The sequence below is a fragment of the Gymnoscopelus microlampas genome (assembly GCF_963454915.1).
Source record: "Gymnoscopelus microlampas genome assembly, chromosome: 10".
Classification (NCBI taxonomy): domain Eukaryota; kingdom Metazoa; phylum Chordata; class Actinopteri; order Myctophiformes; family Myctophidae; genus Gymnoscopelus; species Gymnoscopelus microlampas.
In genome coordinates, this window is record NC_139947.1 from 50,886,717 (window position 1) to 50,899,216 (window position 12,500).

Consider the following 12,500-nt stretch of genomic DNA (forward strand, 5'->3'; position numbering starts at 1 on the left):
GCTTTTGTTGGGCTTGTTTTCACAAACCTGGTTGCTTATTTCTCTCGCAAAATCTGGCAACACAGACAACGACACACACACACACACACACACACACACACACACACACACACACACACACACACACACACACACACACACACACACACACACACACACACACACACACACACACACACACACACACACACACACACACACACACACACACACAGAGAGAGAGAGAGCGCTCGCTCTCGCTCTCTCTCTCTCTCTCTCTCTCTCTCTCTCTCTCTCTGTACAATTCCTCTAAAATAAACAGCCCACCAGGCTCGCTCACTTTCTCATTTTGTTTTATAATGTTAACTTATTAGAGGACTGGACGGTAATATTGTTTAAAAATAAACAGGGACTGTTTGTTGTGGTCAGGTCCAGCGACGCTCCCCTATAGCCACGGTGGCTGTAATGTGCTCTCATTGGCTGTAGCGTGCATCTCCTCGCAAGGTGCTCGCAGCCCCGTTCATAGTGTATGATATTGTCTGTTGTCCTGTCCCAGACAGAGATGAATATCTAACAATTTAGATATCTGAAAACGGTCGGAAAGCCGTCGCAGAGCGGAGCATCGCGGCCACATCGGGTCGCAGAGCCTTTCACACACACAGAGCATTATCTCGCCGATCAAAGGCCGATCTGCACCAGGTCGGGAGGTTTTGTCGGCGACAGCAATATCGGACCTAATGTCTTGCAGTGTGTACCAGCCCTAAGGGACACGATAGCAAGACGGAAAGCAAGAGAGAAGTCTAGATCAGGGGTCTTCAACCTTTTCAGGCCAAGGACCCCCTAACTGAAAGAGAGCTGGAGCAGGGACCCCCACTATATATTACATAACGTTTTGTTGCAGATTAAAGCTTTTCATAGATGATGGATTCACGTTAATGTGTATTTTCAGACATTTAACGACTTAAACCGTCAATACTTAGAAAACTTTCACTCTGTACTTGGTCTGCTCTTTTTCCACCTCTTAAAAAAGTTGTCCTTAGAATAGGGATGCTAGGGTTCAAGTGGTTAATGTAAAAAACAATAATCCTATCACACACGGATTTGGCGGACCCCCTGTAGCTACTCTGAGGATCCCTAGGGGTCCCGGACCCCCTGTTGAAGACCCCTGGTCTAGATGACACAGCAAGCCACACGCACGCACGCACACACGCACGCACGCACGCACGCACGCACGCACGCACGCACGCACGCACGTATTACTTTACTTGTGAGTACATCAATAAGTTAGGATGGTAATTTATGAATGTCATTTTGACCAATTTCTTGCTGCTTTTAACCCTAACAAAAAATGTGTTATACTTAGTTGCGTGCCGGTGTGTCAAATTCTATTATACTTGCGGGGACATTTGACTCTCACAAGTACAGTGTAGAAATACAAAGCACACACACACACACGCGCACACACACACACACACACACACACACACACACACACACACACACACACACACACACACACACACACACACACACACACACACACACACACACACACACACACACACACACACACACACACACACACACACACACACACACACACAGCCTGAGACTCATGAAGTCAAACTTTGAGTTGACGGTATGACACTTATTATTCTGCCATGGCACCGAACCATTATGCGCGCGCGTGTGTGTGTGTGTGTGTGTGTGTGTGTGTGCGTGCGTGCGTGCGTGCGTGCGTGTGCGTGCGTGCGTGCGTGTGTGTGTGTGTGCATCCCATCTAGCTATTCTTTACGGCAGCCTGAGCAGTGTAATCTAAATCACCGCAGCCCTTAGAGAACTCGGGCGCTGGGCTTGTGAGGAATTCCTCTCTTATCTTTGTTCATTGGAGAGAGACGCTCCTTCATGTCTCCTGTTGTTGTGGTGTTTGTATGTGTCTGCCTCCCCTCGCCTCGCTCTACTTCCCCTCACATAATATTCACTTTACTCTTTCCATCTCTCTCTCCTTCTCCCCCTTAAGGCCCAATTTATGCTCCGTCACGCTAGGGCGACATCGCACGGCTAAAATATCTATAGCACGATCTACAAGCTCACAACGCGTCGCGGACGCGGCGTGTGGCGAGCTTGTAGATATTTTCGGCCATTTTCCGCAAGCAACGCTATAGGCAGTGGCGTGCACAGACATTTTGAGGGCAGGTGCTCAAGTAAATTATACTTTTTTTTGTTTACTTGGTCTGCTCTTTTTTCCCTCTACACCTATACCTCTTTGCCAAAAATAGCCGATCTACAAGCCCACAACGCCTCGCAGTGCGAGGCGTTGTGAGCTTGTAGATCTGCTATTTTTGGTTAAAGTTCTCCTCATAAAAGGGATGCTAGGTTTTGAGTGGTTATGGTAAAAAGAAAAATCATATCACATAAAGATTTGGCGGACCCCCTGTAGTAACTCTGAGGACCCCCTAGGGGTCCCGGACCCCTGTTGAAGACCCCTGCTGTAAACTGAAAAAAGGGCAAAAGGGCACTTCTGGTCAAGAGGGCAAAGGGCAGGGTGCTCTAGCACCACCTAGAGTCTATCTGTGCACGTCCCTGGCTATAGGGCTGCACGATATTAGGATTACGGACGGGACGCTTATCGTTATTATCGTCATAAAAAATGCTCACAGTAATCGTATCGCAGAGATTTAAATGTATTGTGAAATTGTCCTCCGTCATACACTATAGGATGAATTAGCTTTAGTTGAGCTGCTAATTCAGTAACACTTAAACCCTCTATACCTGATAAAACTGACCTGTAAAGAGTGCATTTGGTACGCTCGATTCGCCAAAAAATAGCAGATCTACAAGCTCACAACACGTTGTGAGCTTGTAGATCTGCTACTTTTGGCGAACGTTCCCCCTATAGAATAGGGATGCTGGGGGTTCAAGTGGTTAACAAATGTGTCATTTTAGGTTTTAAGCATATTTTGATCGTTAATCGCAATTAGGATATTAGGAAAACATGCGATATATGATAACATTGTTGAATATTGTGATGGCGATATGACTCGCGATAAGTAAACAAATACTGAAATACACAGTTTGAACGTCTTTCTGCCAATATGTTTGCTGCTAAAGCAGAACCCTTCAAAAAGAAATTCCATTCCATGTTTTTAGTGAAAACATTGTGGCTACAGATGTAATTCACAATGAATACATACCACCAACTCAGATTATCACTGCTCCCCTTTAAACAATATCTTCTAATCTAAACAAAAACATCCGTTATTTTGTTGAAATGAATAGAAACCGGAAGTTAACCCATTAAGACCTGGAACTGTGTCATTTTTAGATTTGAGCTTTATTTTACACTTTGGCTATTCAAAAATAGCAGATATACAAGCTCATAGCGCGGCACCGAGTGCCGCGCTATGAGCTTGTAGATCTGCTATTTTTGAAAAATTGTGAAACTCAACTCAAATCTTTGCTTCTGGGGGTCCCTGGAACAACATATTTTGATGGGGGTCCGCGGCCAAATACATATCATTTTGGGGGTCCTTGACATGAAAAAGATTGAGCAACACTGATATAGAAACATAGGTTTTTCAGAAAACTGTTGAGATTTAGGAGACATGTAGAATCGGCTTCAGGTCTCAAACTTCACTGAGAGGAGAGACAGACAGACAGACAGACAGACAGACAGACAGACAAGAGAAGAGAGGAGAAGAGAAGAGAGTAGAGAAGGAAAACTTCTGAGTGGAAGGAGAGAGAGAGAGAGAGAGAGAGAGAGAGAGAGAGAGAGAGAGAGGCTGAGCTCAACGGCGGAGCCTGGCTTTAATCTGCCACTTCAAATGAGTGTGGAAATTAGACTGCCGAAGTGTGTGCGCGCGCGCACGCGTGTGTGTGTGTGTGCGTGCGTGCGTGCGTGCAGTCGTGCGCGCTGCAAAGGGCTGATTACAATAACAAAGGGCTAGCGGAGGGAAGTGTTGTAAGAGCTTTTCAGTGCGGAGCAGGATCAGAGAAAACCCACTGAATAATTACACCCAGTGAAAACCTGCAATATTGTTACCGTTTCCCTTTTTTTTTCATCACAGATTTGTCTTGGCCATGGCTTGCAAACAAAAAACAATGGACGTTTTAACCCATTGAGACCGGGAACGCATCTCTGGTAATTTCTTAGATTTCTTTGGCTATTTTTTAAAAATCGTGAAAATATTGTGCAAATCTTTGAATATATATATATATTAAAGCGAACATTTGTAACTCAAATCTTTGCTTCTGGGGATTCTACAAAATGTCTTCTAAAACCCAAACAGTTTTTTTGAAAATGTATCTAGCCGTGGACCCCCATCTAAAGATATTTTGTTCCAGGGACCCTCAGAAGTTATAACAGAGTTAAAAATGTTTGCTTTAAAAAAATACATATTCAAAGATTTGCACACATTTTCCCACGGTCTAAAAAAAAATAGCAGATATACAAGCTCATAGCGCGGCACTCGGTGCCGCGCTATGAGCTTGTAGATCTGCTATTTTTGAATAGCCAATGAAATCTTAAAAATGAAACAGATGTGTTCCCGGTCTTAATGGGTTAAGAGCGGGCCTTCATGGATTAAGCTACTGTGTTCTACTTTTGCGAGCAACAGAACCAGGATGCGAGGTTTTTATAGTTTAAAGACCGCACCTGTTCCTCAATGTGTTGTTTACCGAATCTGTTTTCTCACTAAGACGCAGCAGCACACAGTAAAATCCTCAGAGACAGTGAGTTTGCAGACCCTTAACGAGTCCATTTGGTTACATTTAGTAACACTTATAGCATCCATGGTTCTATTTGTACACTCCTCAGAGTTTCACTTTAATCCAGAGCAATAGGTAAACACAAGGTAATACATCAAAAGCATAGGAATAGTAATCTAGGATCATAGGTAAACCAAGAGCCTATCATCAGTCTAAACAGACTGATGATAGACATAATATCACTAAATAAATTATCTGTACGTTGAAACTATACACACTATAGCAGAGGTCTTCAACAGGGGGTCCGGGACCCCTAGGGGGTACTCAGAGTTACTACAGGGGGTCCGCCAAATCTTTGTGGCCTATTCTGAGGAGAACTTTAGCCAAAAATAGCAGATCTACAAGCACACAACGCCTCGTGCTGCGAGGCGTTGTGTGCTTGTAGATCTGCTATTTTTGGCAAAGTGGTTTGGTGTAGGGGGGAAAAAGAGCAGACTAAGTACAGAGTGAAAGGTCAGGTAGACTAAGTATTGTTTAAGTGCATGGTGAAATGTCTGAAAATACACATTAACACGAATCCAACATGATAGTGCTGTGAAGCAAGTCTATGAAACTGCCTATGAAATATATGAAAAACATAAATATTTTATACAATATATAATGGGGGTCCCTGCTTTATCTCGCTCTCAGCCAAGGGGTCCTTGGCCTGAAAAGGTTGAAGACCCCTGCACTGTAGGATGCCAGGTCAATAAATGAACGCGGCAGACATAGTTACAGACCCTTACAAGCCAAATGAACACTCCATTTTTTACAGTACAGCCATGTCCAAATTCAGTGCCTATGTGTGCCAAGGAAAATCCACATCTGCAACAAATAAAACCGCTATCTTTGACTTTGGCTCAAATCCTTTCGACCCAGCGCTTGTGTCCTCGCCAACATTGTAGCTCCTGCCCACTATTGTTTTTTTTTTGTTTTTGTTTTTTTAAACACCCTCTTTGTGCAGCGTTGTTGGACGTTGGAGTAGCGGACGCCAGCGGCCCCCAAAGCGCTCCTTAAACAAACACAATAACGCTGCCAACTGTCCTGCTAGCACTGCTAGTAGGAACGAACGGACGTTCCTTCAAAAGGTCACCCAAGAACAAAAGGGAGAAAGGAAACTGATGCAGAGGGAAAAGTCAATTAGTTTTGTCGAGGTTGACCTGTCCCCCCCCCTCTCCCTCTCCCTGTCCCCCTGTCCCCTCGCCAAGATGGTGTATTGCCCTCGGGGGATTACTTAGGGGTGATTGATTATGAAATACTTCCCGGACTTTGAGAAGAGCGATGGGGTGGGTGGGTGGTTGTTTGAGGCTAACCGCTCACAGCTGCTTGAGATGCTTTTGGTATGTGACCACCGTGCTCTTTTGAAACGTGCACGTGCACGCACATACACACAGTGGTGGAAAACATGCTCACATTTTTCACTTAAGTAAAAGTATCAATACTGCAATGTAGAAATACTCTGGTACAAGTCAAAGTCCGCAATTCAAAATTGACTTGAGTAAAAGTACAAAAGTATTGGTATCAAAATGTACTTTTAAGTACCAAAAGTAGAGTACTCATCATGCAGAATGTCATTTAACAAGATTTCAAATGTATACAAATCTTTTGAAAATAGCAGATCTACAAGCTCACAAGTAAAAATACCTCAAAATGTTACCTAAGTATAGTACCTAAGTAAATGCACTTAGTTACTTTCCACCGCGCGCGCACACACACACACACACACACACACACACACACACACACACACACACACGGACGGACGGACGCACACGCAGGCATGTACACACATTCCCACATGTTGCAAAGCATGACAGCAGAATGACGTGGTTGTCAGCATTGTGAGGTGAATGTCGTGCACCAACCTGCTTTGCGTCTGGGGGTTTTGGTGGTATGCGATTATACAGTCAGAGGAAAAAATGCGGTTTCACAATTATAGTGTGTAACATTATTCCACATAAAAATCACATGATCATTTGTGAATTTGAGGTTAAATGAGAGCTATTGCCTTTTTGAGCAAGCTCCCTCGTTCGTAGTTTTCAGGAAAAAATGGTGGTGGACAGGGAGACGAGGAAAACAGAAAAGAAAAACCTGAAAAGAGAAAATCTAATATATCTACATACACACATAACATAAAAAAACAGCAGGTATGTACATGAGGTTAGACATCAAACCTCAGGTGCAAAATGTAGTCCATGTAAGGCAAAAAGGCATAACATATTTGCATCAAACTGGTACCCTTCTTGCACTATGTTGGAGTATTTCCAATTGTCTATACTTTTACTGTGTGTGTGTGCGTGTGTGTGTGTAGCCTGGCGTAGCTAGACTATATCACTGTGTGGATATGAGTCTGGTGCTTCCATGAGGACGTTTTGCTTCCCAAGGGGCGGGATCAAAACAATGTCCCTCGACGCAATTGTTAGACCTACAACCAACTACCAATTACAGTCGCCCATATTCGAATACTGGGCCCTGCCCCACGTCTTCTGGAACAGGAAATGGATTCTCTATGGAGCGGTGCCAGAGTGTACCCAAATCGCAGAGTGCAATTTTTTTTTGCACTCGCAGATTCGTCTGGTCCCAGGCTAGTGTGTGTGTGCATCCATCCATGACACATCATCCGCTGATCAGAGAGCCACCGCTGTGGCGCAGGCTGCCTGTGTTTGATATCAAAGCATTAAGCTGTGGATACGCAGCTTGTTTATGGCGTAGCGGGTGGTGGCACATCAGCACAGTCCATGGTGGGCTGTCACATCAGGACAGTTCAAAAGGCTTCACGACACGGGGGTACAGAGGATACCGTGCCAACACTGGCACAGGGGAGGGTGATGATCACTGGCACAGTGGCATGAGTGTGAGAGAGAGGATTTTCTTTTCAATTAAAATATTGTAAAAAATGTAGTCAATAACATTACATTCCCTCACATCTGTATGCAAATTGAATCCTGCACATGCATTTATTCAAAAATGTTGGACGACTACCTTTTTTCACTGACGAAAACTAAATAAAAACTAAATAAAAAACAAGCTATGATGACTAAAACTGAGACTAAATATAATTCCGTCAACAAATAAAAACTAGACTAAAATGTTAGTGAGGGACTAGTGGAGAAGAGATCCAGTAGAACTAAAAGACAAGTCATTTTAATTTTGGTTGTGCTCTGGTGTTGCGCTCCGAAAATAGCAGCGCGACGCGTTGTGAGCTTGTAGATCTGCTATTTTCAGCATGCAACGAAGTGTAAAATCAGCCATTACGACGCCATCAAGGCACCGCCGACATACATTTTAGTCGACTAAATCAACTGTAGATTTAGTCGACTATCATGTTATGATATTTAGTCGACTAAAACTAGACAAAAACTAAAACCTTTCAGATGACTAAAATATGACTAAAACTAAATGGAATTTCATTCAAAAGACTATGACTAAAACTATATCAAAATGTGCTGTCAAAATCAACACTGATCCTGCATCCTGTATGAGTTCTCTCTCCTGACTGGAAAGACATTGGCCCCACAGTGGTGGAATGAACTCCCCACTGATGTCAGGACAGCAGAGTCACTGCCCATCTTTCACCGCAGGCTGAAAACCCACCTCTTCAGGAAACACTACCCTGACCCTTCCTCTTTGCCTGGCCTACTTGTTGTTAACTAGTTTTATTGTTGTATTGTTTTATTGGATCTTGTTTAGTCAATACACTTATTTGTTTTAGCTTGTGCTCATTTGATTTTGCTATTTTGTCTCATCTGTTTAAGAAAGTAGGTAGCTGATATATTGCACTTTTACCTTAGCGCTAGGTATACTCTTGGTTGCTTGTTTTTGCAGGAAATGCACTTCAGACTTCTGGTGATTAGTAGTTTCGTTCCCTACCTATGTTGAATGCACTTATTGTAAGTCGCTTTGGATAAAAGCGTCTGCTAAATGACTGTAATGTAATTGGTCTCCTGACCCCAACATGTATTTTCTGTTTACTAAAGAGCTGGAAAGGCAGAGAGACTCCTGTAACTGAACACACACTCAATGATTGCTATCAGAATATAGTCCTATTTAACACTGACTTCACTCAACAAAGAAGTATCACTTTACACCCACTTTAACCCTGAGAGGGTACAAATGGGACTCTGAGAGTTGGATTACCACCACGCACTTTAACAGCGTGCATACCAGGAGAGAGTGGACATCACTCGGACATCAGATATTTACGGCCCGCTTTAGATCTAATGTTTCCTGCCACCTGATTGGCCAACCTTCGGCGCCACCTCTGACCCCCAGAGCCTATGAGGTCAGCGCAGCTGGGCCATTCATCACACGTGTCTCTCCTCTCTGGTTTCTCACTGCTTACGCTTTGGACTCCTTTCACTCTCTTTCATCTGGTACCTCCATTATTCCACCCTTTCTCCACAAGCCCCCTTCATCTAACACTTTGATAACACACACACATATCTCTGTCATTTTAGATTTCTTTGGGCTATTCAAAAATAGCAGATATACAAGCTCATAGCACGGCACCGAGTGCCGTGCTATGAGCTTGTAGATCTGCTATTTTAGATTTTCTTTTTGCAAAAAATCTTTAAATATACTTTTTTTAAAGCGAACATTCGTAACTCAAATCTTTGCTTCTGGGGGGTCCCTGGAACAACGTATTTTACAAATGTTTGCTTGAAAAATAAAAAAAGATTTGCACAAATTGTCACGATTTTTCCACAAAAAAAAATACCGATCTACAAGCTCATAGCCGCGCGCGCACGCACGCACGCACGCACGCACGCACGCACGCACACACACACACACACACACACACACACACACACACACACACACACACACACACACACACACACACACACACACACACACACACACACACACACACGCACGCTTTTGTGCATTACTATACTTGTGAGAACATCAACATTTTAGGAATGTCACTTTTTAAGAAGCAGCAGCACACTGTCTTTGCTTTACTTGCTCAATAAAAGAAAATGTTTTATTAAATTGAAACATTTGGGTCAAAGTCCTTCCTCAGGCATCCTGTCGCGGCTGCTCCACCACTCCAGCACCTGTCACTGAGCCTTTGATCAGGTGTGCAAAAGACTTTCGTTTGATGTGTTTGAGGCCATTTTAGCCCTAAATCTAAAGTTCAAGAATTGCTATTTTCAGTGCGCAAACCCCCACCCCAACATTTCCCCCCAAAAAATATATTTCTGAAATTCGATACGTGAAGGGACATTCACAAGTATTGCAATAAAAGTACACACATGCACGCACGCACGCACGCACGCACGCACGCACGCACGCACGCACGCACGCACGCACGCACGCACGCACGCACGCACGCACGCACGCACGCACGCACGCACGCACGCACGCACGCACGCACGCACGCACGCACGCACGCACATGACTACGCACACAACACACACACACACACACCCAGAGATACGCACCAACAACCGGCAGAGATGGGCATACAACCACTTAGACTAGAGGAATGATGTGTGCTCGGGGGAATAGCAGAGAAATACTAGGACTAGACGAGAGAGAGCGAGAGCGAGAGCGAGAGAGAGAGACAGGTCTGCTGTGAAGTTGTGAATGGTGCATATATATATTGCACCTTTGTCTAAAGCGCTTTACAATGTGCATCACATTCACCCATTCACACACACATTCATACACGGATGGTGGAGGCAAACATGCAAGGCACCAACCTGCTCATTAGGAGCAAACTGATTTGACTACTTCTCGGCATAAAGCCCATGACCCACCTAATTCCAACACACGTTGCTATAGTCTGGGATGGCTCAAGCAAATAAAAATGGGCTTGGAATTTAACCCATTCAATCCGGGAACGCATTTGTGTAACTTTAGATTTCTTTGGCTATTAAAAAATAGCAGATCTACAAGCTCATAGCGCGGCACTCTGTGCCGTGCTATGAGCTTGTAGATCTGCTATTTTTTAGACCCCAGAAGCAAAGATTTGAGTTACAAATGTTTACTTAAAAATATCGACAGAGAGAGAGAGAGAGAGAGAGAGAGAGAGAGAGAGAGAGAGACTGGCGGGAGAATTGCGTGTACAGAAACACACTCTCTCGCCGCCCCCCCCCCCCCCAAAACCCCCTGAACCCCAGACAACCGACAGCTGGGGAGTGGAACGGGGGGCATGCTGTGTAGAGACGAACGGGTAGACATGAGAGAAGATAGAGAGAGAAGCAGACACAGCATCAGAGACAGGAATGTCTGGATAGAACGGATGGACAGAACAGATGGAGAGGAAGAAGGGAAGAAGTCAAATAAAAACCTTGTTTTGATGACAGCGAACAAAACTGTGTGAGTTAGACCAAGGGTTCCCAAACCGTTCAGGCCGCGACCCCCACAAAATAATCATATTTGAACTAGAGACCCCCCAAATAATCATATTTGAACTAGAGAGAGACCCCCCAAAATAATCATATTTGAACTGGGGACCCCCCAAAATAATCATATTTGAACTGGGGACCTAATCATATTTGAACTGGGGACCCCCCAAAATAATCATATTTTAACTGGGGACCCCCCAAAATAATCCTATTTGAACTGGGGACCCCTCAGCCTGACAAGCACTTGGAATTGTAGCCATTACATTTAGTTTGACTCGGCTCCACAGATCAACATGGTGGAAAATAGCAGATCTACAAGCTCACAACGCCTCGCACTGCGAGGCGTTGTGAGCTTGTAGATCGGTTATTTTCCACAATGTTTGCCTCTTTCTTACATAACATTAATTTTGACAATTTGGTGTTAAAAAGCTCTCAAAAGACCTTAAATTGTCACTTTAGATAAATGTGCAGATACCCAGTTTTGGGAACCACTGAGAATGAAGGGATGATGGGTGTGGCGGACAGGGGAGAGGAAGAGGAGGATGAGGAGGAGGACCCAGAGCCCAGCTGGTGTGGGGGAGGAGGGGGGCGGGGGGAGGAGGTGCAAGGAGGGAGGCGCGCCGGGGTGTGACTCTGTCCTGTTGTGGTCCTTTTCCCCTGTCTGTTTCACCTCATCTGTGCCGAGGAGAGGTGTGTGTGTGTGTGTGTGTGTGTGTGTGTGTGTGTGTGTGTGTGTGTGTGTGTGTGTGTGTGTGTGTGTGTGTGTGTGTGTGTGGTTAAGCAACTCACAGCTGTCCTCTTCTTCAGTGATGGCGCTGACAACGTAACAGGCGTAGACAAAGCCCAGGAGCTGTACACAAACAAACAAACAAACATCACAGGGTTAGATAGTGTGTGTGTTTGCCTCTTGTACCTGCACTAGAATGTCGGGCCGCATAACCTCTAGAGTTGGACTCATATACGTGCCACTAGACGTGACAGATATGGCCATTTATGGAGATCTGTGTGTCCGTCAGTCCTTGTCCGTTGGGCTTTTTACATTCATGCACGTTAAGCTTCATTTAAAGGGTGTCGCTGGCCCCCCAGACGCTTGTAGGTTTTTTTGTTTTGTTTTTAAACATCTGTTTATTGTAGTTTTTTCCTCTCACACAGGTATTTTTTCAGATATTGATAACAGGATTTGCACAGATAAAAGAAATACGAGACACAATATAAATTAAATTAGAAATACAAAAACAACATGAAACAAAACAGAGGCATACATAACAGAACAACAACATACACAACTTAACTAAACAAAACGACATACAAGCAACATGAGGCTGATGATGGTACACACCCATAGGGCAAAACGAACAGCATCACAATCTAGTATAATATAAAGGCAAGGCGCTTGTAGGTCTGTCCGGTTTGGCGAGC

At 44.3% G+C, this 12,500-nt stretch overlaps 1 protein-coding gene across 1 annotated transcript in view; it reads right to left on the reverse strand.

Moving 5' to 3' along the window:
• The window catches only part of nkain4 (sodium/potassium transporting ATPase interacting 4), a 107,342-nt gene that overhangs the window by 9,164 nt on the left and 85,678 nt on the right, over window positions 1-12,500 (reverse strand). The window contains exon 5 of the mRNA XM_084068217.1: window positions 11,871-11,931. Coding sequence (XP_083924343.1) covers window positions 11,871-11,931 — 61 coding nt within the window. The remainder of the gene's footprint in view (window positions 1-11,870; window positions 11,932-12,500) is intronic.